Below are 27093 nucleotides of genomic sequence, written 5' to 3' on the forward strand. Positions count from 1 at the left end.
CAATTCTAGAGTAATATATAATGTAGTATAGCTACAAGTAAAGCAAACAATCTGAATGCTTCATCGTGGTAAGGTCAAAACATTTCATTTTGATTTTCTCCTAGACTGATAAAGGCTCTGGCATTTTGTGGAAATTGATATATTCCCATAGGAAGTCTACTTTTCAAAACAGTATTTCCTGATGGAAAATCTGCCATTAGACACCAAGACAAGTCATCCTAACTCTTCTGCAGCTGACAAGATACGATTCTGCTCTGCAGCTGTCACAGCACCTCTCTGAGAATCCCTTGACAGGAACCTTTAACTGGAGAAGCCTCTCGACTTGGTTAGTCTGAAAAAGACTCATGGAGAGTCAGTGAGGTTTCTTAGAAAGCCTAGTAAAGAGCAAACCACAAGCAGCACAGCTATGCTAAACTCACACAAATTCAAATGAAAGAAATTCTCTTGGCTACAGACATCAGATAGACATTTATTTGTATTGACAGCAAAGGAGCTGCCTGTCAGAGACAACACAACATGCTATGGGAATTACAACAAGCTGAATCCCCACTGGAATGATGCTACTGCTCCATATACCCACAGACTCCCTTGCTAACACTGGCAGGCACTTCCAGACGTTTTCAAATGTGTATTTTCCTTTCCTTTGCAAAATGTTTGCCTTTCTGTTCAGAAACTGCCCCTATCTGTAGTAACGGAATCATTGGAAGGGACCTCTAGAGATCATCTGGTCCAACCCCTCTGCCAAAGCAGGATTACTTAGATTAGGTTGCATAGGTATGTGCCCAGGTGGGTTTTGAGTCTCCAGAGGAGGAGACTGCACAATTTTCCTGGGCAGCGTGGTCCAGTGGATCAGCAACCTCACAGCACAGATGTTCAAATGAAACCTCCTGTGTTCTAGTTTCTACTCATTGCCCTTGTCCTGTTACTGGCCACTACTGAAAAGAGCCCAACTCCATCCTCTTGACCTCCACCCTTTGGCTATTAATCAGAATGGAGAAGATCCCCTCTCAGTCTGTTCTTCTCCAGGCAAAACAGCCCCAGGTCCCTCAGCCTCTCCTCATAAGAGAGGTATGTTCCAGTCCCTTTGCAATCCTCCTGGCCCTCTCTTGGACTGTCTCCAGTAGCTCCCTGTCCTTCTTCAACTGGGCTCTGGCAGGGGGGTTGGACCGGATGATCTTTTGAGGTCCCTTCCAAACCCTAACGCTCTGTGATTCTGTGACTGCATGGGCTTTAGACAGAAATTGAAACTGTCCCCCTTTACAAATGACAAAAGTCACCCCACTTAGGTGAGGTTTTGTAGATCTTAAGAGATCTTTCTTTGTAGATCTTTCTCCCACTTGAGAAAAAAAAAAAAAAAAAAAAAAAAAGTCCTTTGTGGAAGTAAGCAGCCTTCTTTCTATCCCATTTACCAAAAGACTATCTCAGGAGAGACTATGGTTCAGCAGGGTGTCTTAAGTCTCTGATGACAACTGGAGCAAGTAATAGAAAGAGATCATGTTGGAGTTTTATTGAAGATGGCAACAGAGCACTAAGCAGCCACTCACTTACTACACCCCCTGCCCTGGTGGGGCAGGGAATAGATGCAAAACCAAAAGAAAATATAACAACTAAATAACTGAAAGTAATATAATAATGAATCTAGCAGAAAAAGAGAGAAATAAAACCCAAGGAAGACAAGTGATGCATGATGCAGTTGTTCACCACCCACTGAGCAATGCCCTGCCAGTCTCCAAGCAGCAATCCACCCTTCCTGCTAATTCCCCCCAGTTCATACAGTGAACATGATGTTCTATGACATAAATAGCCCTTTGGCCACTTTGGATCAGCTGTCCTGGTTATGCTCCTTCCCAGCCTCTTTTACGCTTCCTTGCTGGCAGAGCATGGGTTCTGAAAAGTCCTTAATTAAGCATAAGTGCTACCTCGCAACAACTGAGACATCAGTGTGGTATCAACATGATTCTTACACTAAATTCAAACCACAGCCCTGTATCAGGTTGCTTAAGGCCTCATCCAGCTTGGCTTTGATCACTTCCAGGGAGGAATCATCTACAACCTCCCTGGGCAACCTGTTCCAGTGTCTCATCACCCTCACTGTACAGCCCTGTACACCTAGGAAGAAAATGCACTCCATCCCAGTCAAACCCAGGACAGACCATCACCTCATGAACTTATTACAACTTGCAAACAAAGAGGATGAATAACTTCATAAAGTTTCTGATCTGTACAGAAGTGACCAGATGATGCAAAAGAGCAGAGCACAGTGAGAGGGTTTTTATGATCAGATCCCTAACTTCACTCCTTAGCCATCAAGACAACTCTAATCCAGTTTGGTGGTCAGGGTCTGTTTTCTCTAGGACACCTGTTCCACACCTTGATGATAAAAATGGCCCCAGTTAGATATTTTAATATTGAGGTCATCCTCTCTTTCCCTCAGGTTCTCCTCAGTACTCATCTGCCTCCACCTCACGTGTCTCTAAGCCATGATGACCTCCTGTTCATGGATGTCTTACAGTCATTCTTCTGGGCTCTTAAAAGTAATCCTAAGAAACTGGGTGTATCTGCTTCAGTTTTGCCCTACTTCCTCCCATCTCTTCCTCTACTCAAAACATGTATTAGGGACAATCTCTCTCCCTGCCCTCTCTTTTTATATCCCTGCTCCTTCCCCCATGTCTGAGTACAGGAGGTCTAGGATTTCTAGTTTCAAAAGGAACTACTTTCTTGGCTCCAGGAGCTGGTACCAGAGGCAGCACTGACTCCAAGGAGAGATTTCTCCCAGCATTTAGCAGCTGGGTGCCCCTATGACCAGAGCTAAACTTGGTGTGGAGCACCTGAGGAACACTGAAGGGATGGTAGAGTATAGGAGCAGACGGATTGTCACAGTGAAGAAGTGAATATGCTCTTGTAAGCATGAAACCTGTCTCTGTCCAGCTCCTGCAGAGTTTTCAACTAGCATTTACCTCCCTGAGCACTCACTATCTAACATTTATCAAGGCAATGGTCCTAAGTTGTCCAGTCTGTCCTTACTGCATTGCTAAAAATAGTAATTAACCTCTTTCTCGGCTCCTCACTATCTCTGGAGTACACCTGCTCACACGAGGTTGATCAGAGTCCAGCTCACTACTCATAGAATTAACATCATTATCTCCTTGTACAGGCTGCCTGAGCTGAAAATTCACTTGCCTGGCTCTCAGTTTTAATCTGCTCGAAGTTATTCTGCTTTCTGACCATTGAATCCTCAGCTGCATGAGGGAACATAAAGAATTTTCCCTCCTTCCTCTCTTGCCTATTCTAAAATGCAGTCTGTCCTGCTTCTCAGGGCACTGGCCTCTGTCTCCAGCAGCACCTAACCTGCCATTTCCATGGTCATAGAATTGTTTTGGTTGGAAAACACCTCAAAGATCATTGAGTCCAATCTTCGACCTAGCACCACCATGGCCATTAAACCATATCCCAAAGTTCCATGTCCACAGGTTTCTTGAACACCTCCAGGGAGGATGACTCCACCACCACACTGGGCAGCCTGTTCCAATGCCTGACCACTCTTGCAGCAGAGGATTTTATCCTAACATCCAACCTAAACCTCACCTGAACCCCCTGAATGAGGATCAACTAGGAATAGAAACTTCCTACAGTGCATCGACTAAAAGCAAAATCAAGTCAAACCCTTTCAGTCGAACTGTCCTGAAATTCAAGGTGAGAGAACTCAAACCCCAGACTGTAACCCTGGGCTGGAGAGCTCTGTATCATCTCTGAAACTGCACCAGGGGAGATTTAGATTGGATCTTAGGGACCATTTCTTTGCTGCAAGAGTGGTCAGAGATTGGAACAGGCTGCCCAGGGAGGTGGTGGAATCACCGTCCTTGGAGGCATTGAAGAAACATGTGGGCATGGCACTTCGGGACATGGTTTAATGGTCATGGTGATGTTAGATTGATGTTTGGACTTCATGACCCCAGAGGTCTTTTCCAACCAAAACAATTTTACTATGTCACTACTCAAAAACGTTGTAATAGGACTTTGTATTAACCCAGCACATGTACTCAACTGGGCAATGAAACATGCAATAACCACCACCTAGGGTCAGAGTTAAGCTGGGTTCCTTCTGTTCACTTGGCCAATGTACACAACAGCCAAACATCTGAGAGATGAAATAAGGCTCTCAGCAAAACCTGTGCAGTCCCAGTACTTTTAGTGGTCAGGGCAGGCTACTAGCCAGAACCTGGGTTAGCAGTGCCACTATTGATAGCACTCAGGTGGCCTGAGAGTATCTGTGCTGTGACCAGAGGTGGATACAATACAGGAAAGTGGAGATTTCAGTTTGCTCAAAGCTGCATTGGCTCTGCAATGTTAATAGCACTAAAAAGCAATAAACCTCATCATGTTGTCACTAACAGATTTTATTTGTGCCTGAACGTACGTGGGGAGTTACTCTACTGATTAAATAAGGACCTTTTTTGAATAGTCATTCTCCAGAGTGGAATAGCATTTTATTATTGGTAATGAACTACATTCATTTGGGGAGATCACCAGGATGCTGTGGCACTCACACTTCCAGAATGCTGCAGTCCTGCAGTGAGAGCAAAACATTCTACAACACGTGCCTGCAAGACTGGTTTCAGCACAACACACAAAGGCCAGGTTGGATGGGTCTTTGAGCAACCTCATCTAGTAAAAGGTGTTCCTGCCTACAGCAGGGGGGTTGGAACTAGATGGTCTTTAAGGTTCCTTCCAACCCAAACCAGTCTATGACTCCATTTCTATGATTGTGAGGTCAAAAGCCAAACATTTTGTTAATATATAAAGCTTCTGTGTGTTGGCTAAACATCAGGGATATTCTTTACTCAAGGAATGAATAACATTCTCTTTGTGGTTTAAGGGTTATCTCATAGAATCATACAAGGGTTTGAAGGGACCTCAAAGATTATCTAGATGCATCACCCCTGCCATGGGCATGGACACCTTCCACTAGACCAGCTTGCTCAAGGCCCCATCCGGCCTAGCCCTGAACACCTCCAGGGAGGGGGCATGCATGACCTCCCTGGGCCACCTGTTCCAGTGTCTCAACACTCTCACTAGAAAGAATTTCTTCCTCATCTCCAGTCTAAACCTGCTCTCTTCCAGCTTCAATCCATTCCTCCTCATATTATCACTAGAAGCCATTGTAAAAAAATCCTTCCCCACCTTTCTTGTAGGTCCCCCCTTCAGGTACCAGAAGGCTGCTGTAAAGTCTCCCTAGAGACTTCTCTTCTCCAGGCTGAAGAGCCCCACGTCTCTTAGACTGCCCCCATAGTAGAGGTGCTCCAGCCCTCTGATCACCTTCGTGGCCTCTTCCTGACCCACTGCAGCAGTTTGATGTCCTTTTCATGCTGGTAACCTCACTATTGCCTGAGCTCCAGGCAATACAGCGGTAGGAAAACTCCTATACCCAAGTGGGATACAACCTAATACCTGCACCCTCTGGCAGAATCAGAGAAAAGCTTTCCTCCAGCAATACATTGACTTTTTTTCCACACTTAGCTCGTATTTTTTTCTTAGAACAAATCTTCTTTGGAATTTAACTTCATCCTGAACTGATGGTGGGAGGCACGACTGTAAGATTTGTTTGCTTTTCTAGTAATTTATTGAAGGAAGTTGTGAGCTGGCAGGTATACATCATCTAAAGGAGCTGCAGGGGAAAGTTTACTCACTGCTGAAAACAGAGAGGAAAGGTTTGCAGACCACTGAATTTCCTTCAAGTCAAGGAAAACTCCCTTTGTAAAGTATTTCTGAAGAAACTGGTTGCCTAATTTAGGAAAATCAGTGGAATTCTGTGGAGAGTGAACAGAGGCTATTGGTGCTTACATTGATTTTTAAGTTTAGACTAAGTTTTGGGTTAAAATCAAGCATGTGCATGATATACCAAGGGATGCAGCTGGTATGCCAGAGGGCAGGGCTGCCATCCAGAGGGTCAAGGACCAGGACAGTGAGATGGACCAGATGGAACCTCATGAAATTCAACAGGGACAAAGCCAAAGCCCTGCACCTGGCTAGGAGAATCCCCTGCAGGGAGCCAGGCTGGACTCTGCCTGGCTAGCTCTGCCAAAAGGGCCGGGGGCAGGCTGGCTGTGGGTGAGTGGAGCTGCAAAGACAGCAACCAATATTCTAAGCAGTATCAAGAAGACCATAGTAGAATGAAAGAAGTTATTAGTCTTCTTTACTCAGCCCTTCTTAGACTGCTGGATGCAGTTTGAGACACCCAGTACAAGAAAAACTTGGGGAGAATTCAGGGAGGACCACCAAGCTGGTTAGGACAGGAGTAGTAGCCCTGTAAGGAAAGGCTGTAGGATTTGGGCTTCTTCAGCCCAGGAAAGGGATGGCTTGCGGGGGGGGGACCTTGCCAAGGAAACTTTAGATTGGATATTAGGGAGGATTTCTTTACTGAAAAGGTTATCAGACATTGGAACAGCTTGACCAGAGAGGTGATGGAGTCCCCATTCCTGGTGGCATTTAAGAGTCATGTAGAGGTAGTGCTTAGGGATATGGTTTAGTCAAGGACTTGTCAGTGTTAGCATAATGATTGGTCTCAATGATTTAAAGGTCTTTTCCAATCTAGGCAATTCCATCATTCTGTGACCCAACAGCAGCCCACAGTGGCTAAGGGAAAGGGACTGAGAAATGGAGCTAAGCATGTTGCAAAGATGCGTGATAGGTGAACAGTAGAGATGAGCATGAACTGGAGCTGGTCCAGTTCTGACTGGGCACAGGGGAGAAAAAAAAATGCCTGTAAGAATGACAGAGCGGTGACCCAAGAGAAGATGTGCAGGTTTTCCAGCCCTGACTGGACAATGTCCTGTGCAACCTGGTCTGAATTCATTGTTGGCTCTACTTGGAGCAGGAGGTTTCTGAATTCATTGTTGAACCTACTTTGAGCAGGGGCTTCTACCAGGGGCATCACATGCTCCCTTTCAGCCTGAATTGTTCTAAGATTCTATGAAATAATTGTGAGCCACAACACATTTTCAAGATGTCTTAGAGAACTGATGAGTTTTCATTTAAGAGAATTATGGCTTCTGATGGCTTGATGGAAAAGCTGTTTCAAATGCTCTCCATCAATAAAAGTACAAAGTGAAGCTTGCATGAATCACAGCAGGACAGCACCAAAATATTTTGCCTGCAGAAGACTTTTCTGGCTTTCCTGGGTATTTTGAGGCACTCAGTATCTTCATTTTGCAGATGGAGCAGGAGACAGTCTGTTTAAGCAACCACCTCATGTTTGTACAGCCTCCATATCACAGCCCAAAGCCACAAGGCACTGTTTGCTCTTACTTTTCACCAGAAACACACCTTCCAAGCATTTGGGGAATTTTAAATGCTTTGTATATTATACAGAACCTTTGTATAATCACAGAACATTAGGGGCTGGAAGGGACTTCAGAAAAATCATCTAGTCCAACCCCCCTGCCAGAGCAGGAGCACCTATACCAGATCACACAGGAACACATCCAGACAGGTTTTGAATATCTCCAGAGAGGGAGACTCCACAACCCCCCTGGGCAGCCTGTTCCGGTATTCTGTTACCCTCACAGGGAAAAAATTTTTCCTCCTGTTTCACATGGAACTTCCTATGCCTCAACTTCTGCCCATTGCCTCTTGTCCTGTCATCAAGCATCACTGAGCAGAGCCTGGCTCCATCCTCTTGGCACTCACCCTTTACATCTTCATAAACATGATTGAGGTCACAGTCTCCTCCTTTCCAAGCTAAAGAGCCCCAGCTCCCTCAGTCTCTCCTCATAAGGAAGATGTTTCACTCCCCTAAGCATTTTTGTGGCTCTACACTGGAGTCTTTCAAGCAGTTCCCTGAAGGACCCAGAACTGTACACAATACTCCAGATGCAGCATATATAATGATTATAATGTTTTTAAGACAGCTTCTTGGTGCTTCTTTACAGAATACAGTACTGAATCATTCCCAACTGAGAACAGCAGAGACTCAAACCGCAGCACTGAGCTTTAAAACAAAACCAGGGTTGGGTTTTGGTTGTGGTTTTTTGTTGTTGTTGTTAATATATATTTGGTTTTCATTCTATTTGTGTTGTAGGAAACTGGCCTAATAATGCCACAGTAATTCTATAAGTACAGCTCAATCTTAAACAATAACAACAAATGAGTTTCATTTGATCTGTTCAAACACAAGCATGTTTGACAAAAGTGCCAAGGGCTGCTGGTGTTAGAGGGCTATTGGCAGAAGCCATTTCCTCAGTTAGAGAAAGGAGGAAAAGAGATCATTTTTAGCATTTGCTGAGGCAGTTGCAGCAGATTAACTTTAGATCAATGAGTTGCTTGATTATTGTACTTCGCTCTGGAGTTTCTTTCTATTCAGCAACCGGGAAAATAAAACACAACTTTAAAAGACTCTCCAAGTCTTTAGCTTCATACACAAAGGGATTTTTTTCCCAAGTGACTGACTGCATGTCACCTGCAGCAAGGCAGAGGTGCCGAAGTGTCACTGGGTGTCACTAACTACCTAGTGATGCAGTGGGCACCCAGAGGTATTTTCAGAGGGCCTTCAGCACCTCCAGTTTCCCTGGGTCATGACTGTGTTCTACTTGAGAAAGAGGAAAAAAATACACAATTCCCATTTTCACTCCTATGAATCCCTCTCAGTTCTGAACTATCCTTTAACTTGTTTCCCTCTTTCTCCTTTCCCTCCCTCACACTACCCCATCCATGAGTTATTCTGAGGACTTGCAAAGTATTATACTTGCATGCATGTTCTGCAGTCCCACCTCCTCATCAGGGGAGCTTGGGGAATTCAGACTTCTAGCTGGCATAGTGAGAGCCATGCACTTGCAATTACATTAGGAGGAATCAGCTTTTGCTTACAGCAAACTGCCTCCTCAAAGGTTCCTAAATCTGCCTTTTCCAGAGCTCTTTACCTCTGCTCCAGCCCTCCTGACTCCATGTCACTCAGTTACCAACCCTGCTCAGATCCAACTGCCTTTAGATTCAGTATTACTCTACCTGAGATCTTCCAATAGGCAAAAGAGGTGCCTTGTCCACATCCACTATTGGTAGTGGATCCTAGAGGTAGGATCTGACCCCTAAAGCAAAAGGCATCTAAGAAAGCCAAATACTGAACACAGCTTAGTGTCTGACACTACAGCACTGTGAGACCAGCAAATCTATTCCCTCTGCTTTTAGCAATATTTTAACATGCACACTACCATAGAAATATCCTGGTCCTTATTCACAATCTTAAGAAATAATTTATTGTAGCATTTTGAAAGCTAATCACCAATAAAAATATCTCCAGAACAACTTCCTGCAGTACATAAAATCATAGAGTCATTTTGGTGGAAAAGACCTCTAAGGACATCAAGTCCAACTGTTAACCTAACACCACCATGGTCATTAAACCATGTCCAGAAGTGCCATGTCCACACATTTCTTGAACACCTGCAGGGAAGGTGACTCCACCACCTCCCTGGCAGCCTGTTCCACTGCCTGACCACCCTTTCAGGAAAGTTTTCTTTTTCCTAATCTCCAACCTAAACCTCTCTTGGCACAATTTCAGGTGATTTCTCTGATTCTATCACCCAAGTCTAGGGAAAAGAGGCCAACCCCCACCTCACTCCAACCTCCTTTCAGGGAGTTGTAGAGAGAATAAGGTTTCCCCTCAGCCTTCTCTTCTCCGGACTAAACAACCCCAGCTCCCTCAGCTGCTCCTCACCAGCCCTGTTCTCCAGACCCTTCACCAGCTTTGCTGCCCTTCTCTGGACATGCTCCAGCACCTCAATGTCCTTCTTGTAGTGAGGGGCCAAAAAATGAGCATTTGAGGTGCAGCCTCACCAGTGCTGTGTGCAGAGGCACAATCCCTTCTCTACTCCTGCTGGCCACACTATTGATGATACAGGCCAGGACGCTGTTGGCCACATGAGCACACTGCTGGCTCACGATCAAATGGCTTTCAACCAGCAACCCCAGGTCCTTCTTATTCTTCAAGGAAGAAAGGAATAGTCTGAGTTTCATATTCTATTTGGAAGCTATGTTTGTTTCAGAGATGAGACCTGTTGAGCAGGCAATTATTCCTATGCCCTGAAGTAGAAATTCTGCCTACGCCCTGAAGCAGAAATTAAGCCATCCTACATTTGTTATTTCCCCCTTTGTTCAGCTTTGATTTGTTGAATGTTTAAAACATTTCTGGACTGATATTGTGTGCTTAATAAGAGTGCTCTGAGATATATCCCTCGTCTGGCAAAATCTTCTGTGCTTTCAGTTGCATAAACTAATGGAATTTGTAGTCATATAAATGCATTAGCGTTGGGCAACACAAGGAACAGACAGACAGTGGTACAAGACTGCAAACGAGTCCAAATGTTTTACTGCCTTCCAGCTGAGAGGATCCTGCTACAAGGATTTGCTCATCTCTGTACACAAGAGATCCATTACTCCTAAGGGGGTGAACAAAGAGCTTATCCCAGCTGACAGACAGGGTGAAACAACTGTTACAGGCAGCAGATAAAAGAAAACACAAAATAAATGGGATAGAAACTTACTGTGTCTTCTAATGTCTACCTAGAACATAGGCAAGATGAACTCGAAGGATCATAGGATGTTAGGGGTTAGAAGTGACCTCTGGAGATCAAGTCCAACCCCTCTGCCAGAACAGGACCATAGAATTTAGTGCAGGTCACACAGGAATGCATCCAGATGGGTCCGTTCCTGTGTGACTTACTGTGCCTTCTAATTTCTACCTAGAACATAGGCAAGATGAAGTCATCCATTACTAGACAAACCTTGTTAAGGACTTGGGAAGATGGTTCCTAGGGGAACATGACTCCTGGGCTTATCTCATTCCGAGTTCCGTCTTTCACTTCTGCTGCCATCTGTGATTCCCAAATCCAAACCACACAGCCATCTCATAGTGGCTTAGCAGTAGTGGTGGGATTGTGAGCTCTTGACGAGTGGTTGGACTTGATCTCAAAGGTCTCTTCCACCCTCAACAGTTCTATAATTCTATGGCTATAAACCTTGTTTCTCTTTTGGCATGTGCTTTGTCCCATCATTCAAGCTTGCAAAACCTAAAAAGGGTATGTTAAAACTTTCATTTTCTTTTCACTACATCACGTGTGTGTCCAGGAAGGACATGGAGGTACTAGAGAGTGTCCAGAAAAGGGCAACAAAGCTGGAGAAGGATCTAGAGAGCAAGCCTTATGAGGAAAGGCTGAGGGAGCTGGGGTTGTTTAGTCAGGAGAAGGGGAGGTTGAGGGGAGACCTCATTGCTCTCTACAACTCTCTGGAAGGAGGTTGAAGTGAGGTGGGAGGTGGTCTCTTCTCCCTAGCATCAGGAGACAGAATAAGAGGAAATGACTTGAAATTATGCCAGGGGATATCAGGTGAAAATTATTTCCTGAAAGAGTGGACAGGGATTGGCACAGGCTGCCCAGGGAGGTGGTGGGGTCACCATCCCTGAAGGTGTTCAAAAAAACCCTGTGGACATGGCACTTCAGGATATGGTTTAGTGGCCACGGCGATGTTGGGCTGATGGTTGGACTCAATGATCTTGAAGGTCTTTTCCAACCAAAACAATTCTATAAGTCTATGATTCTATAAGCCTTGCTACTTTTTTTAGCTGAGGTTTGTATTTTCAGAGGAACCTAAAGAGGCTTAGATTTGTGTCTCAGAGATTCACTTGAAGCAACTCAGCAGCTTACACAAGAAGAGTTTTGATTCAACACATGACTAAAATGGAGTCAGTCACCATATGCTTCACATCCAGAGGCACATTCCCCTCCACCTGGCCATTATTCAGGTGGTACTCACAGAGAAAAGATCTCAGCCAGCTCCTCACCAGATTTCCACAACCATCTATATGAGATTCCTCATACAAAAAATGACATAGCAGAAGCACTTCAAATTTGCAATTACATTTATGCAGCTAGGCTCTCCTAGAAATCCTCTTCTAGGATCTCATGTGTTTGGACTAGGAGCCAAGCTGTAAGCTTTCGTTTAAGGAACAGGGAACACAAATATTTCAGGGGGATGTTAGCACATGAGAACCAGAATGCAAACCAATTACATAGAGGCACTGTTTAACCTCCTAAACTTGGTTTTGTTTGCACAGATATCACAAAGAAGGAAAAGCAACAAAACTGAAATGCTGCTCTGGAATGCTCCCCCTGAAGTGTGTAGGACAGGAAAACAATGAAGACTCATGTAAAAATCAAAGGTATATGGATGGTTCCCCTTTGAATTAGGTAACTAATTCAGCCCTCTAATTCCCCACAGTGCAGTGGTTAATTAGAAGAAAGGGATTTGCAAGTGTTTTATCACTTCTTTGAACCACTTTGCAGTGAAAAATGGCTAAGGGACTGGGAGTCTTCAGATTTCTCTTACGCTGTCAAGATCCATTCAAGGATCTGGTCTTCTATAGTAGGTGTGAAGTTGTTATAAAAGCCCATCTTGCATGCCCTAAGTCAGGTGAGAAAGGCATGACACAGCCTCAGCTTCCAGTACTGAATCAGGTGAATAGGACAAGAAACAATGGGCACAAGCTGGGACACAGAAGGTTCCACCACAACATAAGGTGAAATTCCTCTCCTGTGAGGGTGCTGGAGCCCTGGAGCAGGCTGCCCTGAGAGGTAGGTTTTGGAGCCTTCTTCTCTGGAGACTTTCAAAACCTGCCTGGATGTGTTCCTGTGTGACCTGCCCTAGGTGATCCTGCTTTGACAGAAGGGGGTTGCATTCCATGGTCTCCAGAGGTCCCTTCCAATCCCTACCATTCTGTGATCCTCTTCTGCTTACTAGCAACGTAAGATTTGTTTTTCCCCCCAGTACTAACCCACTCATGCTGCTTCACTCAGTCATATTTCTAGGTACTTTCACCAAGTTATTTTCTCAAGCCTTGAGAAATTTGAAAAACCAAACACAGAACCACAGAACTGTTAAGATGGGAAGATACCTTTGAGATCACCAAGTCCAACTGCTTGCCTGGAGTTCACAATCCACCACTACTGCTGCTCAGCCACTCCTACCAAAAGAGATCCCTCATCACCACATCCTCACATCTTTTAAATACCTCCAGGGATGGTGACTCTACCACCTCCCTCTGCAGCCTTTTCCAATGCCTCAGAATCCTTTCTGTGAAGGAATTTTTCCTACATCTGCACATATTAGACATGCACTCAGAAGCTATTCAGCTGACTGGTTGGACATAAAACTCAATTACTTTTGCCATGCAATCAAAGCATTTATTTTTGTCATTTTCCAAACGATATTTGTCTCAAATCTTTTGTTTTCATTGCAACAACGACAAAAATGAAGCTGGATTCTTCATCTGAAAGCATTCCAAACTCAAAAAGATATTTAAGCTTAACGTTTAAAAGTTAATTCTTCCTTGACAATGTTGACAACTTTCATTACAGGGGGAAAAAATTATTATTATCATTCTGTAACCCTTTGCAAACGGGCCTATTTTTTAAATACACTGACCTCTGCAGCAATTGACCTTAACATTGCTCAAAAGCTTGACAGTCAATTATCTTCTGATCTCCCTTCAATGGGCCTTGTGGCTGAAATCACCAATCCATCATCTAGAAAGTAAGTATAATAGTGTCCCATGGGCATTTCCTCACTACTTATGCCATAAACACACTGCTGGAGAATAAGTTGAGAAAGCAGCTCTTCCTGGCAGGGAGCTTGGAACTGGATGATCTTCAAGGTGCCTTCCAACCCACACCATTCTATGAATCCCACTGAAGTGTACCTAAAAAGCAGTGATGCACCAAGAAGCTATTCCCCCTTGCAAATATCTCTGAGATCTCACAGTGAGAACCGTGGTGAAAAATACCTCATGAGTCAAACACAATTTCACTCACTGCTTGGTGATACCATCAGACAGAATCCAACAAATATCACAACCCTGCTGAATCTGTAGGACATGGATTTTGGGGTGCTGCAGGATTCTCTCTCTCTCTCACTCTTTTGCTTCCAGTCAATCTGATGCAATTAAAGGCCTGGGACATTTACAAAGGCCTGTAGTGACAGGACAAAGGGCAATGGTTCAAACTAGAGAAGACTAGATTTAGACTGAATGTTAGGAACAAGTTCTGCACTATGAGGGTGGTGGAACAATGCAACAGGTTGCCCAGGGAGGTGTTTGAAGCCTCATCCCTGGAGAGATTCAGGGTGAGACTCCACAGGGCTCTGGGCAACCTGATCTAGTTGAGGATGTCCCTGCTGACTGCAGAGGGGTTGGACTGGATGACCTTTGGAGGTCCCTTTCAACCCAGACCATTCTATGATTCTGTGATTGCTTAGCCTAGCTGAAGTTTAGGGAAGCCTCACAAGCAGCCCTGTATTAGCCAGTACAAATTGCTGCAACCTTCACTAAAAGACTAACTTGGAGTTATTCACATTTGAATATATGAGCAGCTGACATACACACATGCTCAGGTACTGTGCCCACACAGGGCAGCTCACAAATGATGCCAAGACCTGAAATTTCAAGCATATACAATTAATCATTGCTAAGCAAAAGGCCTTCCTGATGGATAGCAGAGCAGGACAAGGTAAAGACAAGGATTATTATGGCAGGATGAAAGCATTTTAAATTAATCAAACAGTTAAACTGGGGATGAACTCTCTTGGCGTTTCATGATATCGCCTCATCTGACATTTGTAACATGTTTAAGATTAAATTATTATTATATTATGTCAACCCCAAATATATACCAAGGATAACAACCACAGGACTCGTCAGCAGTTAGGATGCTATTACTGAAGTTACTAAACACACACAAGAGAACAACAGGGTTGATCTCTCTAACTGTGAGCTCTCAACTCCAAGGCACTCAGCCCCCTCGACGGCATTTATATTTAACCAAATCCTCCCCCTTTCAGAGTAAATATAATCACAGAATCATAGAATTGTTAGGGTTGGAAGGGACTTCAAGGATCACCTAGTTCCAAGCCCCTTTGTCATGGGCAGGGACACCTCACACTGGATCAGGTTGCTCAGAGCTACATCCAGCCTGAACCGAAGACCCTCCAGGGATGAGGCTTCCTCCATGGGCAACCTGTTACAGTGTCTCACCACCCTCATGATGAAGAATTTCTTCCTAACATCCAATCTGAATCTACCCATTTCTAGTTTTGCTCCATTCCCCCTAGTCCTATCACTACCTGACAGCCCAAAAATCCCTCCCCAGCTTTCTTGTAGGCCGCCTTGAGATACTGGAAGGCCACAATAAGGTCACCTCAGAGCCTTCTCTTCTCCAGCCCCCACTCTCTCTATCTATCTTCATAGGAGGGGAGCTCCAGCCCTCTGATCATCCTTGTGGCCCTTCTCTGGACACATTCCAGCACCTCCAGATCCTTTTTGTAACAGGGGCTCCAGAACTGGATGCAGTACTCCAGGTGGGGTCTCACTGAAGCAGAGTAGAGGGGGAGAATCATCTCTCTCGACCTGCTGGCTATGCTTCTCTTAATGCAGCCCAGGTTGTGATTGGCTTTCTAGGCTGCAAGTGCACACTGGTGGGTCATGGTGAGCTTCTCATCCACCAGCACTGCCAAGTCCTATTATGCTTCTTGACGAAGGTGAAGTACCACCAGTCCCTGACATTAAGCCAGACAATGCCTACAAGGGGTATTTAAGCCATGAAAGAACCCATCAGCTACTCCGGGGAAATACTAATGGCTTTTATCACTTGCACCCAGCAAGTCCGAAGTGAAAATGGCCACGCTGCTGTGAGTGTGAAGAGCAGATTGTAACAGGGACAGAGCTCTGCAAATGTGCTCTGTGTGTCTGCTATAACGAGTGATCAATTGGAAAATGTGGGGAAAGGGCATCTTCATTAAGCTAAGCTCTGTTTCCAGCTGGAGACATAGCAGTAAGTTTGGATAACAGAAATGAGATCTTAGCAAACCAGTATGAAGCAGGATTACTTTACTTAATGCTTAGGTAGACTATGTCTACCAATTAGCTAGCTCCCACTTCATCTTGGCTTTTCCTTCCATTACTAGAAGCTCCCAGAGGAAGTAATTTTGGAAGACAGAGCACTAAAAGGCAGAGTATCAGATAGCCAAACTCCAGCAAGTGTACATAATTTATCAGGATCCTAGAAGACAGTGCTGGGGAAAAAAAAAAAAAACATCAAAGCTTTCTATAAAGTCCAGCCACAGGAGAGGAGGCAACACTCTAAGCACTCCCTATTTTTTGTTGTGACCTGACCTATCATCTCCAGCCAAGATCAGCTCCTTTTGCTGTGTGCTGTCTGCACACAGAGAAATGTGTTCCTTGCCCCCAGATACTTCTTCTGTGCTCCAAACAAAGCCAAGGAGAGGAGTGGGTACTGCTGCACAGGTACTTTTGAAGGCACTTCCCAAGTTAACTCCCTGACTCAACACACATGTGTGAGTGTGGTGTTAACACAATCATCAGCACCAAGGGAATGAGAGCAGAGTTTTCATAACTTCTAATCAGTGAAAAAAAATCTCAGGGTATTTATTGACAAAAGTAGAATTGAAGTACAGGCTGCCAGCTAAGTCCTGGTTAGGAGAATTGCCTGGGGCTACACACTCAAGTTTTGCCTTTATATGCATCATTTCACAACTTGGTATAGAATCATAGAATTGTTGCAGCTGGAAAAGACCTCTAAAATCATCAAGTCTGACCAGCAACCCAACACCAACATGGTCATTAAACCATGTCCCAAAGTACCATCTCCACACATTTCTTGAACACTTCCAGGGCCAACGACTCCACTACCTCCCTGGGCAGCCTGTTCCAATCCCTGACCACTCTTGCAGGAAAGGAATTTTTCCTAGTATTCAACCTAAACCTTCCCTGGTGCAACTTGAGGCCATTTCCTCTCCTTCTACCATCTCTGTTCTAGGGAGAGGAGACCAACCCCCACCTCACTCCAGTCTCCTTTCAGGGAGCTGTAGAGAGCAATGAGGTTTCTCTTCAGCCTCCCCTTCACCAGACTATGCAATCCCAGCTCCCTCAGCTGCTCCTCACCAGACCTGTTCTCTGGACCCTTCACCAACTTCATTGCCCTTCTCTGGACACACTCCAGCAACCTTGTCTTACAATGCCTGGGAACACTTTTACTGTGAAATATCTGCTACATTCCAATCTGCAAGTGATTAAAGGTGATCTAACTAAAGCTGTTGTGATACTGGTTGCATCTGGTGTTACTTGTTCATCATTGCTTGGTTATGATCTGAACTTGCATCCTACCCTGCCTTTGGATGAAGAGATACATTGCCTCAGTGGTATGTGTTGGTGGGACTGGAGAGAGCAGACCTAGATTAGTTACAATTAAAGGACAGGCTAGAGAGCTGGATGAAGGCAAACCTCATGAAGTTCAAAAAGAACAAGTGCAGGGTCCTGCATCTAGGAAGGAATAACAACAGGCACTACTACAGGTTAGGGGCTGCCCTGCTGGAAAGTAGCTCCATGGAGAAAGACCTTGGAGTGCTGGTGGACAGTAAGTTCTGCATGGAACAACAATGTGCCCTTGTGGCTAAGAGGGCCAAGGGGATCCTGGGGTGCACCAAGAAAAGTGTGGCCAGCAGGGCTAGGGAGGCTCTTCTCCCCCCCTGCTCTGCCCTGGTGAGACCACACCTGCAATACTGTGTCCAGTTTTAGGCTCCTCAGTTCAAGAGAGACAAGGACCTGCAGAAGAGAATCCCACAAAGAGCCATGAGGATGATTAGGGGACTTGAGCATCTGCCCTGGGAAGAGAGACTGAGAGCCCTGGGGCTGTTTAGTCTTGAGAAGAGAAGACTGAGGGGATCTGATCAATGTCTATAAATATCTGAGGGGTGGGTGTCAAGTGGAGGGGACCTGGCTCTTTTCAGTGGTGTGCACAGCAGCAACAGCAGGTACAAGCTTGACCATAGAAGGTGTCAACTCAACATGAGAAGAAACTTACTTACAGTGAGGGTCACAGAGCACTGGAGCAGGCTGCCCAGGGGGGTTGTGGAGTCTCCTCTGGATGCATTCAAAATCCACCTGGATACATCCCATGCAGACTACCCTAGGTGATCCTGCTTTGGCAGGGGGGTTGGACTCAATGATCTCTGGAGGCCCCTTCCAACCTTTAATATTCTGTGATTCTGTGAAAGTTTCAGTAAAAATGTTTCTTGCTCATTTTTTGTTCTTTTTACTGATCAAAAACTTGATTTTTTTGTTTCCATTTCCTCTCTGAAAACTAAATAGAGCCTTCGAGCAGGGACACGGAACAGCCAAAAGGTGTTCTTCTTTATGTGCATTTTTTTAATAGCACAAATAAAGAATCTTAGGCAACCCATGACAGGGTGACAAATAGGCAACCCTTGCGATTATTATTAGCCCATCTGTGAATATCCACGGTGGAACGCTCTGAGGAGAAACAAAATCATGAGAGAGAAGAGCAAGAAAGTCCTCTGTCATCAGTTAAATCCATAAATGCAGAAAAACATGAACACACTTCACTGTAGTGTGTAGCCTTTAGTGCCTGGGACCTCACCTCATAATAATTTAAACAGCCAACAATATGAGATTTATGGAAATAATTTAGCATCTCTTAAACAAACAAACAACAACAACCACCACAAAAAGGTCTGCCTTACTCATCTCATTTGTATGTAGAACTAGCACTTGGAAAAAAAAAACAAAAAAAACAAAAAAAAAACAAAGCAGATAATGAAAGCCACTGATATATTTACCAGAGTCTTAAAATTATATTACTGGCTTAACTTAGGTTCCAGCTACACTGACTTGCCAGTCTTGCAATGAATATTTTATAGCTACACAACACCACACATGTAGATGGTATTTTTCCAGGCACAAATTAGCATCAAGACAAGCAAAAGGCAAACAGATGGAGATACGAAGAGAATTTACAATGACCTCTGTGCTACCACAAACCCAGGGAACATCATATGCTAGCAAATGAGAGGACAGCGAAGGATGGGTACGGGGACCAGTGCTGCTGAATATCTTTGTCAGCCAGATGGGCAGTGGAATTCCTCAGCAAGTCTGCAGATGACACCAAGCTGTGTGGCCTGGTTGACAGGCTGGAGGGAAAGGATTCATCCAGAGGCACTTGGCCAGACTTGAGAGGTGTGCCCAAGCCAACCTCAGACAGTTCAATAAGGCCAAGCGGAAGGTTCTGCAAACAGGTCAGGGCAATCCCAATCACAAATACAGGCTGGGAGAGGAGTGGCTCCAAAGCAGTCTGGAGAAGGACTTGGGGGTGTCAGTTGACAAAAAACTCCCCATGAGCCAGCAATGGTTCCTGGAAGCCCAGAAGGCAGCTGTGTGCTGGGCTGCATCCAAAGCAGGGAGAGCAGCAAGACAGGGAAGGGGTTCTGCCCCTCTGCTGCACATGCAGCACTGCAACCAGCTGGGTGCCCCCAGCATAAGAGGGACATGAACTGCTGGAGTGGGTTTGGAGGAGGCCACAAAGATTATCAGAAGGTTGGAGAGGGGTCAAGTTGTGCCAGTTGGGGATATTCAGTCTGGAGAGAAGAATAATCCAGGGAGACCTTAGAGCAGCCTTCCAGTACCGGAAGAGGGCTACAGGAAAGCTAGGGAGGGACTTTTTACAGGGGCTTGTAAGTGATAGGATGAAAGGGAATGGATTGAAGCTTGAGGAGGGCAGATTTAGACTGGAGATAAGGAAGAAATTCTTTACAGTGAGTAGTGACAGACTGGAACAGGTTGCCCAAGGAGATCATGGATGCCCTCTCCCTGGAGATGTTCAAGACCAGGTTGGATGAAGCCTTGCACAACCCTGTTGAGTGGAAAGAGTCCCTGCCCACGGCAGAGGGGTTGGGCAGAGATGATCTTCAAGGCCTCTTCCAACCTAAACCATTCTAAGGGGCTTATAGGTGCTAAAGCTGACGCACAGGAAGCAGGGGAAGCTTGAGAGGGAACTTGCATCTGGGGCATCTTCAAGGTAAAAAGCTTGGGGTAGCTGCTGAGGTAGACCAGAACTAGTTCTCCTAGTTTTGAGTGATTTTGTTTGCTTTCTTGTTTTTACTGGGATAAAGAAAAAGAAAAGCAAAGTTTTGAAAAGTTTTAGACTGTCCTGCTCAGGAAAATAGATGACTTCCAAAATCTCAAATGCACATACTTGGAAGAATGAAATCATCCCTGCCATCACCTGGAAGCAGGTCTTGTCACAAATTCATTGACATGAGCAATTTCATAGCAACGGTCCTTACGTTTCACTCAGTTGCCCCTCTGCCAGGCCCCATCCCTTCTGTTTAAAACAGATCTTGCAGAACAGGCATGAAGACCTAAATCTGAAGCTGTTGGCAGGGAAAGGCCTGGCTGCTCCACTTTGTTTCAAGACTTCATTACCCTTTCTCCTATTAGTACAAATCCAAGTGCTCCAAGTTGAGATCTGTCCCTTCGCACAAACAAGTCATTTTCTTACTTTGCCATGTTGGATTAACTACTGCCAGAAGGAAGGAGAAAAGGATATGAAGTCTCCCAAACTGACCCCTTGATCTTTTCCTGGGCACCTGAAAGGACCAAGCACTTAGATTCTCCCATGCTAAAGCATTTCCTTTGGCTATTAAATAACTTTACATGCTTTTCTTCATTCTGATACAGGACAGGGGAAGGGAATGGATGACTAGATATGACCTTCAGGTGAGAGCATTCAACCAGGAAATGGGTTACTGAGGTTCTGCTTCAAGGAACATTTAATAGCTATACACAGAGTAAAATAGCTTCTAGAGAAGAAATTGAGGGAGGCAGAGTGCTTGGCCAGCTGAGACTGTCACTAAAAGTCTTAGAGGTCATCTGGACTTCCAAAGCTCAGCACTTTCATCTGCTGCCTTCCTAGTAAATATTTCTCCCTCTCTTTTATTTTTTTTCATTTTTATATTAGCACAAGTTTTTATTTATGTTCTTCATTTGCTTTCAGTCCTTTCACTCTTCTACCTCTCTGGCACTTCATTTCTGACCTACCTCTGTATGCATAAAAAGCTTGTATCTGCCCATCATTTGGATCCCTGCTATATTGTGCAAGCTGAGGCCACCACACTCTTCAATAATGCATGAAGCTGCAGCACTGGCTCCTGTGCTTGGGAATGCAAAAAGGATGTCTTTCAAATGGTTTGCAAGGTGCCAGAGACAAATGAAAAGCAAGTTCAGTAAATATCAGCCTCTCTCACAGCATAAATTTACCTCTCTGTAAAGATTCAGATACAAGTAGAAAGTTACATCAAAGTCCCGCTGCTGTAAATTTAGGTTAGGTACTGAATTTCCTACTGGATTTTTTTTAGCATGGTTGGATGTCCTTACACACACTGCAACAGCTCTTACCCCAAATTCACTTCATAAATTGAAGAGTCTGGATAGACAGAAGTATTATGGCAAGATAAAGTAGCATGTGGCTTTACAATGCATTTGCCACACCACAGTAACTCACAGAGCTGTGCTTTCACCCAGTAGCACAGAAGGCAACAGCCTGCTCTTTCTGAGGATGCCCTGCCCATGGGACACATCAGATTTGCCACACTGCTGCACTAAGACTGTACCAAATACAGGCAGAGAAAAGTCCAGGATGTTTAACTCCAACCACATAAATATGCCCTCAACACCTGTTTCAGATGCATGGTAGAATAACAGAGTCATAGAATGCACAGGGTTGGAAGGGACCCTCAAAGGTCATCTCGTCCAACTCTCCTGCAGTAAGCAGGGACATCTCCAAGGAGATCATATCACTCAGAGCCCCATCACATTTGACCTTGAATGTCTCCAGGGGTGGGGCCTCCACCACCTCCCTGGACATTCTTTTCCAATGTTCCATGACCTTTGTTGTGAAGAATTTTCTCCTAATATTCAACCTAAATCTACCCTGCTCTAGTTTCAAACCATTGTCCCTTGTCCTATCTCTACAAGCCCTTCTAAACAGACCCTTCCAAGCATTGTTCTAGTCCCCTTCAGACACTGAAATGCTGCTATAAGGTCTCCCCAGAGCCTTCTCCTCTTCAGGCTAAACAACCCCAACTTTACTAGCCTGAACCATAGAATGGTCTGTGTTGAAAGAGAACTCATCTAGACCAAATCCCCTGCAGTGAGCAGGGACATCCTCCACTAGATCAGGTTGCTCAGAGCCTTGTTGAGCCCAACCTTGAATATCTCCAAGGATGGGGCCCCAACCACCTCCCTGGGCAAACTGTTGTAGTGTTCCACTACCCTCATGGTGCAGAACTTGTTCCTAACATCCAACCTAAATCTATAGTTTCAGACCATTGTCCCTTGTTCTATCACTACACACTTCTATAAACAGTTCCTTTCCAGCCTTCCTGTAAGCCTCCTTAAAAGTACTGGAAACCTGCTATTAGGTCTCCCTGGAGCCTTCTCTTCTCCAGGTTGAACAAACCCAGGTCCCTCAGACTGTCCTCATAGCAGAGATGTTCCATCTCCTTGATCTTTTTTTTTGGCCTTTGGTTGGACCCACTCCAACTGGTCCATGTGCTTTCTGTGTTGAGGACTCCAGAGGTGGACACAGTAATCCACATGAGATCTTATCAGAGCTCCATGGCAGTAAGGGCTACAGGGTCTAGTGCACATGATTATGCCTCTCTAGAAGCTGGTCAGAGGAACTTGAAGAGCCCCCTACTTCTCTATGTTAGAAGGAGATCTGTAACTATCATAAAGGGCTAGCTCTTCAGTCCTTTTGTTCCTGGTTCAGGCCTCCTGGATGGATACTACCTCATGGTACATTATAAACAAAGATCACTCCTTGTAAAATGTATGACAACAGCCTAATCTTTGTTGACAGTAAATTTGATTGGGCTGTGAAACCTCTAGACAAACTGCCTTTCCTAATGGAAGGAACACTGGAGCAGGCTGCCCAGAGAGGCTGTGGTGTCTCCCTCTCTGGAGATATTCAAAACCTGCCTGGATGTGTTCCTGTGTGTGCTGGTTTGAGGCCAGTCAGATCCTCTCTTGCCCCGAAAGGGACAAAAGAATGACACTCACAAACGGATTGGAGAGTGATGGGAAGTTTAAATGGAAAAGCAATTGGTGAAAATACAGAAAAACTACACAGCATAGTGGCAAAGAACATCCTAAAGCATACAGAGTCCCTTACATAGTACCCAGAGGCTCCCCAATCCTTCCCTTCTCCCACCTGAGGGTCTACCCAAACCCCCAGGGCTCTTTCTTCCCCCTCCCGCTGCTAGGCAAGTCTCAGGCTGGCCAGGTCTGAGACTACCCCCCCCTCCATTCTCCTCCTGGCATTAGGCCTAGTCAGGCCTAAGAGGCCTGAGACACCCCCCCGGCATTACCCGATAAGAGAGGACATCTCCCGTGGGAGCAGAGAGGGAAGAAAGAGGAAGAGAATGACTCTGCAGATGGCTTTATAGGGCGCAGGATTTATGGGTAGAAATACGCCGTTTCCTGTGTCCACCCCTATTGGGTGGGCACCCAGGACACCAGAGGTGTATCTCATGCAGCAGTGGCAGGGGGCACCCAGCCCAAATTGCCACACTGTGTGATCTGCTCTAGTGGCAGGGGGGTTGGACTTAGGCAAACTTTTGAGGTCCCTTCCAGCCTCTAACATTCTGTGATTCCATCAGTTTCCTAGGAGTTCTGTTGAGCATTATGGGAAAGAACAGAAGTTGTGGGGGGCCTTCATGTGAGCTATGTGGGGGCCTTAGCATGGGCTATCAATCCCATAGGCTTGACCCAGAGTCTTAAAATAGAAATGAAGTATCTCCAAGTTAGCTCTAAGATCCAGCCAGTTTTCCACACAAACCATTTCATTTTTCTGTGAAGGGGATCAATTTGCAAGTAGAAACAGCTGTCCAAGATTATTATGTTTTTTATTCTGAAGTTGATAATTATGTAATTATTGAATACTTAATTTTGTGATGGGGGGAGGGCGAGGGGAGGGTGGAACCAACTCAAAACTCATCCATGCATTATTTTTTTTCCAGATAGCAAAGGATACTCAGTAAACAAAAATTTGTGTGTGATTCTAGCAATTTTCACTGGGTTTGTGTAGCCATCTGGGAAGGGGCCTTAAAAATCATCTAGTTTCAATCCCCCTGCCATGGGCAGGGACACCTCCCACTAGCCCAGGTTGCTCAAGGACTCATCCAGCCTGCCCTCAAATGCCTCCAGGGAGGGGGCATTCACGACCTTCCAGAGCAACCTGTTCCAGTGTCTCACACCACCTTCACTGGAAAGAATTCTCTTCCAATATCCAGTCTAAATCTGCCCTCCTCAAGCTTCAACCCACTCATTCCCTCTCCTCCTATCACAAAAGCTTACACAGCAGCTTGGAGTACAGAACTCAAGTGCTACCTTGAAGTGTCATGTTTCCCTGACTGAAGGTCCCTAACAGGAACACCAAGGCTCTCCCTGGTAAGAAATTGCAGGTGTCCTGTTGCTAAATGAGTTCACTTCATATCCATCATAATAAAAGCAATTTGTTCTAATGCAGCATTAATGCAGACACAAAAGGTACAGGAGAACCTATTGTCATTAAGTGATTTATTGATTTGCCATTAAGGTGTTAGCATTTTAATTTGTTTAAATTATTTGTTGCATGTTAAATGAGCAAAATAAATATGCAGGTTGGGTTTTGCTCAACTCCCACCATTCCCAGAAGCAGTGTCAGCAGTATGCCCAGCTAGCATTTGGCTCATCACAGCAACCTCATGAGAGTAAAAAGTCAAACACAGAGTCCAAAGTCAAGGACTGAAAAGTCAGACAACTCAGTCACACACACAATCACTATGGTTAGAAAAGACCTCTAAGATCATCAGGTCCAACCATTATCTAACTCTATCAGACCCAGAAATATCCTTGAGGGCCATATCTAGACAGCTTTTAAATACACCTAGGGATGGTGATGCAACCACTTCCCTGGGCAGCCTGTTCCAGTCTTTGAGAGCCCTTCTGGTAGCAAACCTAAACCTCTCCTGGCCTACCTTGGTGCCTTTTCCTCTTGTCCTATCAGTTGTGACTTGTGAGAAGAGACCAACACCCACCTCTCTACAACCTCCTCTCAATTATAGAGAGTGAGAAGGTCTCCCTTATCAGGCTTCTCTCCTCCAGACTACACATCCCTAGCTCCCTCAGCTGCTCCTCATCAGACCTGCTCTCCAGACCCTTCACCAGCTTTGTTACCATTTTCTGGATCCACTCCAGCACCTCAATGTCTCTTCACCCCTAGTAGGGCTGTCAGAAGATCTAAAAGTGACTGACTCAAGGCTTTCATTTTCTGTGCTGACTTAACTCCACATCTGCGCTTAACAAAATTCGAGCAACAGTGCTGGAGAGGGTAAGTGGAACAGAAGATTACAAGGTGCTGGTCTCTTCTCACAAGTAGTTAGTGATAGAACAAGAAGGAATGGCCTCAAGCTGCAACTGGGTAGGTTTAGACTGGACAGTAGGGAAATTTTTTTCATGGAAAGAGTGGCCAGACATTGGAATGTGCTGCCCAGGGAGGTGGCTGAGTCCCCAAGCCTGGATGTGTTTAAAGGTGGTTTGGATGTGGTGCTTGGGGATATGGTGTAGGGGTGAGCCTTGTAGAGTAGGGTTATTGGTTGGACTTAGTGATCCTGAGGGTCTTTTCCAACCTGAATGTTTCTGTGATTTTCTGTGAAGACAGATTTGCACTTGTGAAGGAACCTTCAGACACACTAGCAATTTTTATAACAATAAACGCTCAGTCTCCTCAAGTCTTCCTTAATAGGATCATGAAACAATTTTATCATGATCTATTATGAAACGATCAAGCAAAGCTTAAAAAAAAAAAAAAAAAAGCCACACAAGGCTAATTTCAACATTGCTTTAGCAGGCAATTTCACCTAGAGATTAAAAACTCCTGGAAGAGCTAAACCAGTATCATTAAAAAAAAAAAGTTGCATTTACCAAGAGCCAATTTTTGAGTCTATCACCATAGCATCTAAGCAAACAAGATCATAGCCTCGCAACTATAATAAGGATGAATTGATTTCGTTTCCCCTCTGCAAGCCCCTGGTTTTACAATGGCCTTCGTCAAAACACTGCACTAATTCAGTGCTGCTTTCATTTTGACTGTATGGAGAGCTCTTCTTCTTTGCCATAAAAATGAAGTATGGGGAGTTATACTTCACTTGTGCTTTGATACAACACTATGTAAAAGACTGTATCACCAGTCTGTTTCATGTCTCTGTAACCATGTTTTCCTCACTTTTTCCATGGTTTGGTCAAGATATACCAAAAGAAAGGCATAAAAGCATCTATTACTTAATAGGAAATGTCCTTCTCACTACAAGAAGGATATTGAGGTGCTGGAGAGTGTCCAGAGAAGGGCAACAAAGCTGGTGAAGGGTCTGGAGAACAGGGCTGGTGAGGAGAAGCTGAGGGAACTGGGGTTGCTTGGCCTGGAGGAAACTGAAGGGTAGACCTCATTGTTTTCTACAACTCCCTGAAAGAAGGCTGGAGTGAGCTGGGGGTTGGTCTGCTCAAACAAGTAAGTGGTGACAGAACAAGAGGAAGGGGTCTCAAGTTACACCAAGGAAGGCTTAGAATGGATATTAGGAAGAATTTCTTTACTGAATGAATGATGAGGCATGGGAACAGGTTGCCCAGGGAGGTGGTAGAGTCACCATCCCTGGAGATATTTAGAAGTAGTGCTTAGGGACATGGTTTAGTCAAGGACTTGTCAGTGTTAGGCTAACGATTGGCTTTGATAATCTTAAAGGTCCTTTCCCAGCTCAGCAATTCTGTGGTATTACAAAGGCATTGCAGATGAACAAATTATTCTCTTGCTGTCAAAGAAGGAAGAGGTGGTGATTTCAGCTGAGATTCCATAGAGATGTGGCTTTTCTGAAAGGGCAGCCCCACCTGGCAGGTGTACTCAGGCCCACGGAACTAACTACCTGAGTAACACTGTACAGGAAAGCAGTCCTGGGCAATTTAGTCTTCCTAGGGCTTTTCTATCACAATCAAGAAGGCAGTGTCTGGTACCTGCGGAGGGGCAGCTACTAAGAGGTTGCTGAAAGCAGTGGTTGTGACTGCACATGACTGAGCGACCACAGCAGCCAGAGTGAAAGCTCAATACATCCATCTTCCTTCATCTTCCTCTACTCACTTTCCTATTTTGT

At 44.9% G+C, this 27093-nt stretch overlaps 1 protein-coding gene across 1 annotated transcript in view; it reads right to left on the bottom strand.

The window, feature by feature from the left end:
• ALK (ALK receptor tyrosine kinase) overlaps window positions 1–27093 on the bottom strand; it is a 383537-nt gene that overhangs the window by 296863 nt on the left and 59581 nt on the right. Inside the window, exon 2 of the mRNA XM_054397449.1 lies at window positions 2468–2488. Coding sequence (XP_054253424.1) covers window positions 2468–2488 — 21 coding nt within the window. The remainder of the gene's footprint in view (window positions 1–2467; window positions 2489–27093) is intronic.

This window comes from Indicator indicator, chromosome 2, assembly GCF_027791375.1.
Source record: "Indicator indicator isolate 239-I01 chromosome 2, UM_Iind_1.1, whole genome shotgun sequence".
Lineage (NCBI taxonomy): Eukaryota > Metazoa > Chordata > Aves > Piciformes > Indicatoridae > Indicator > Indicator indicator.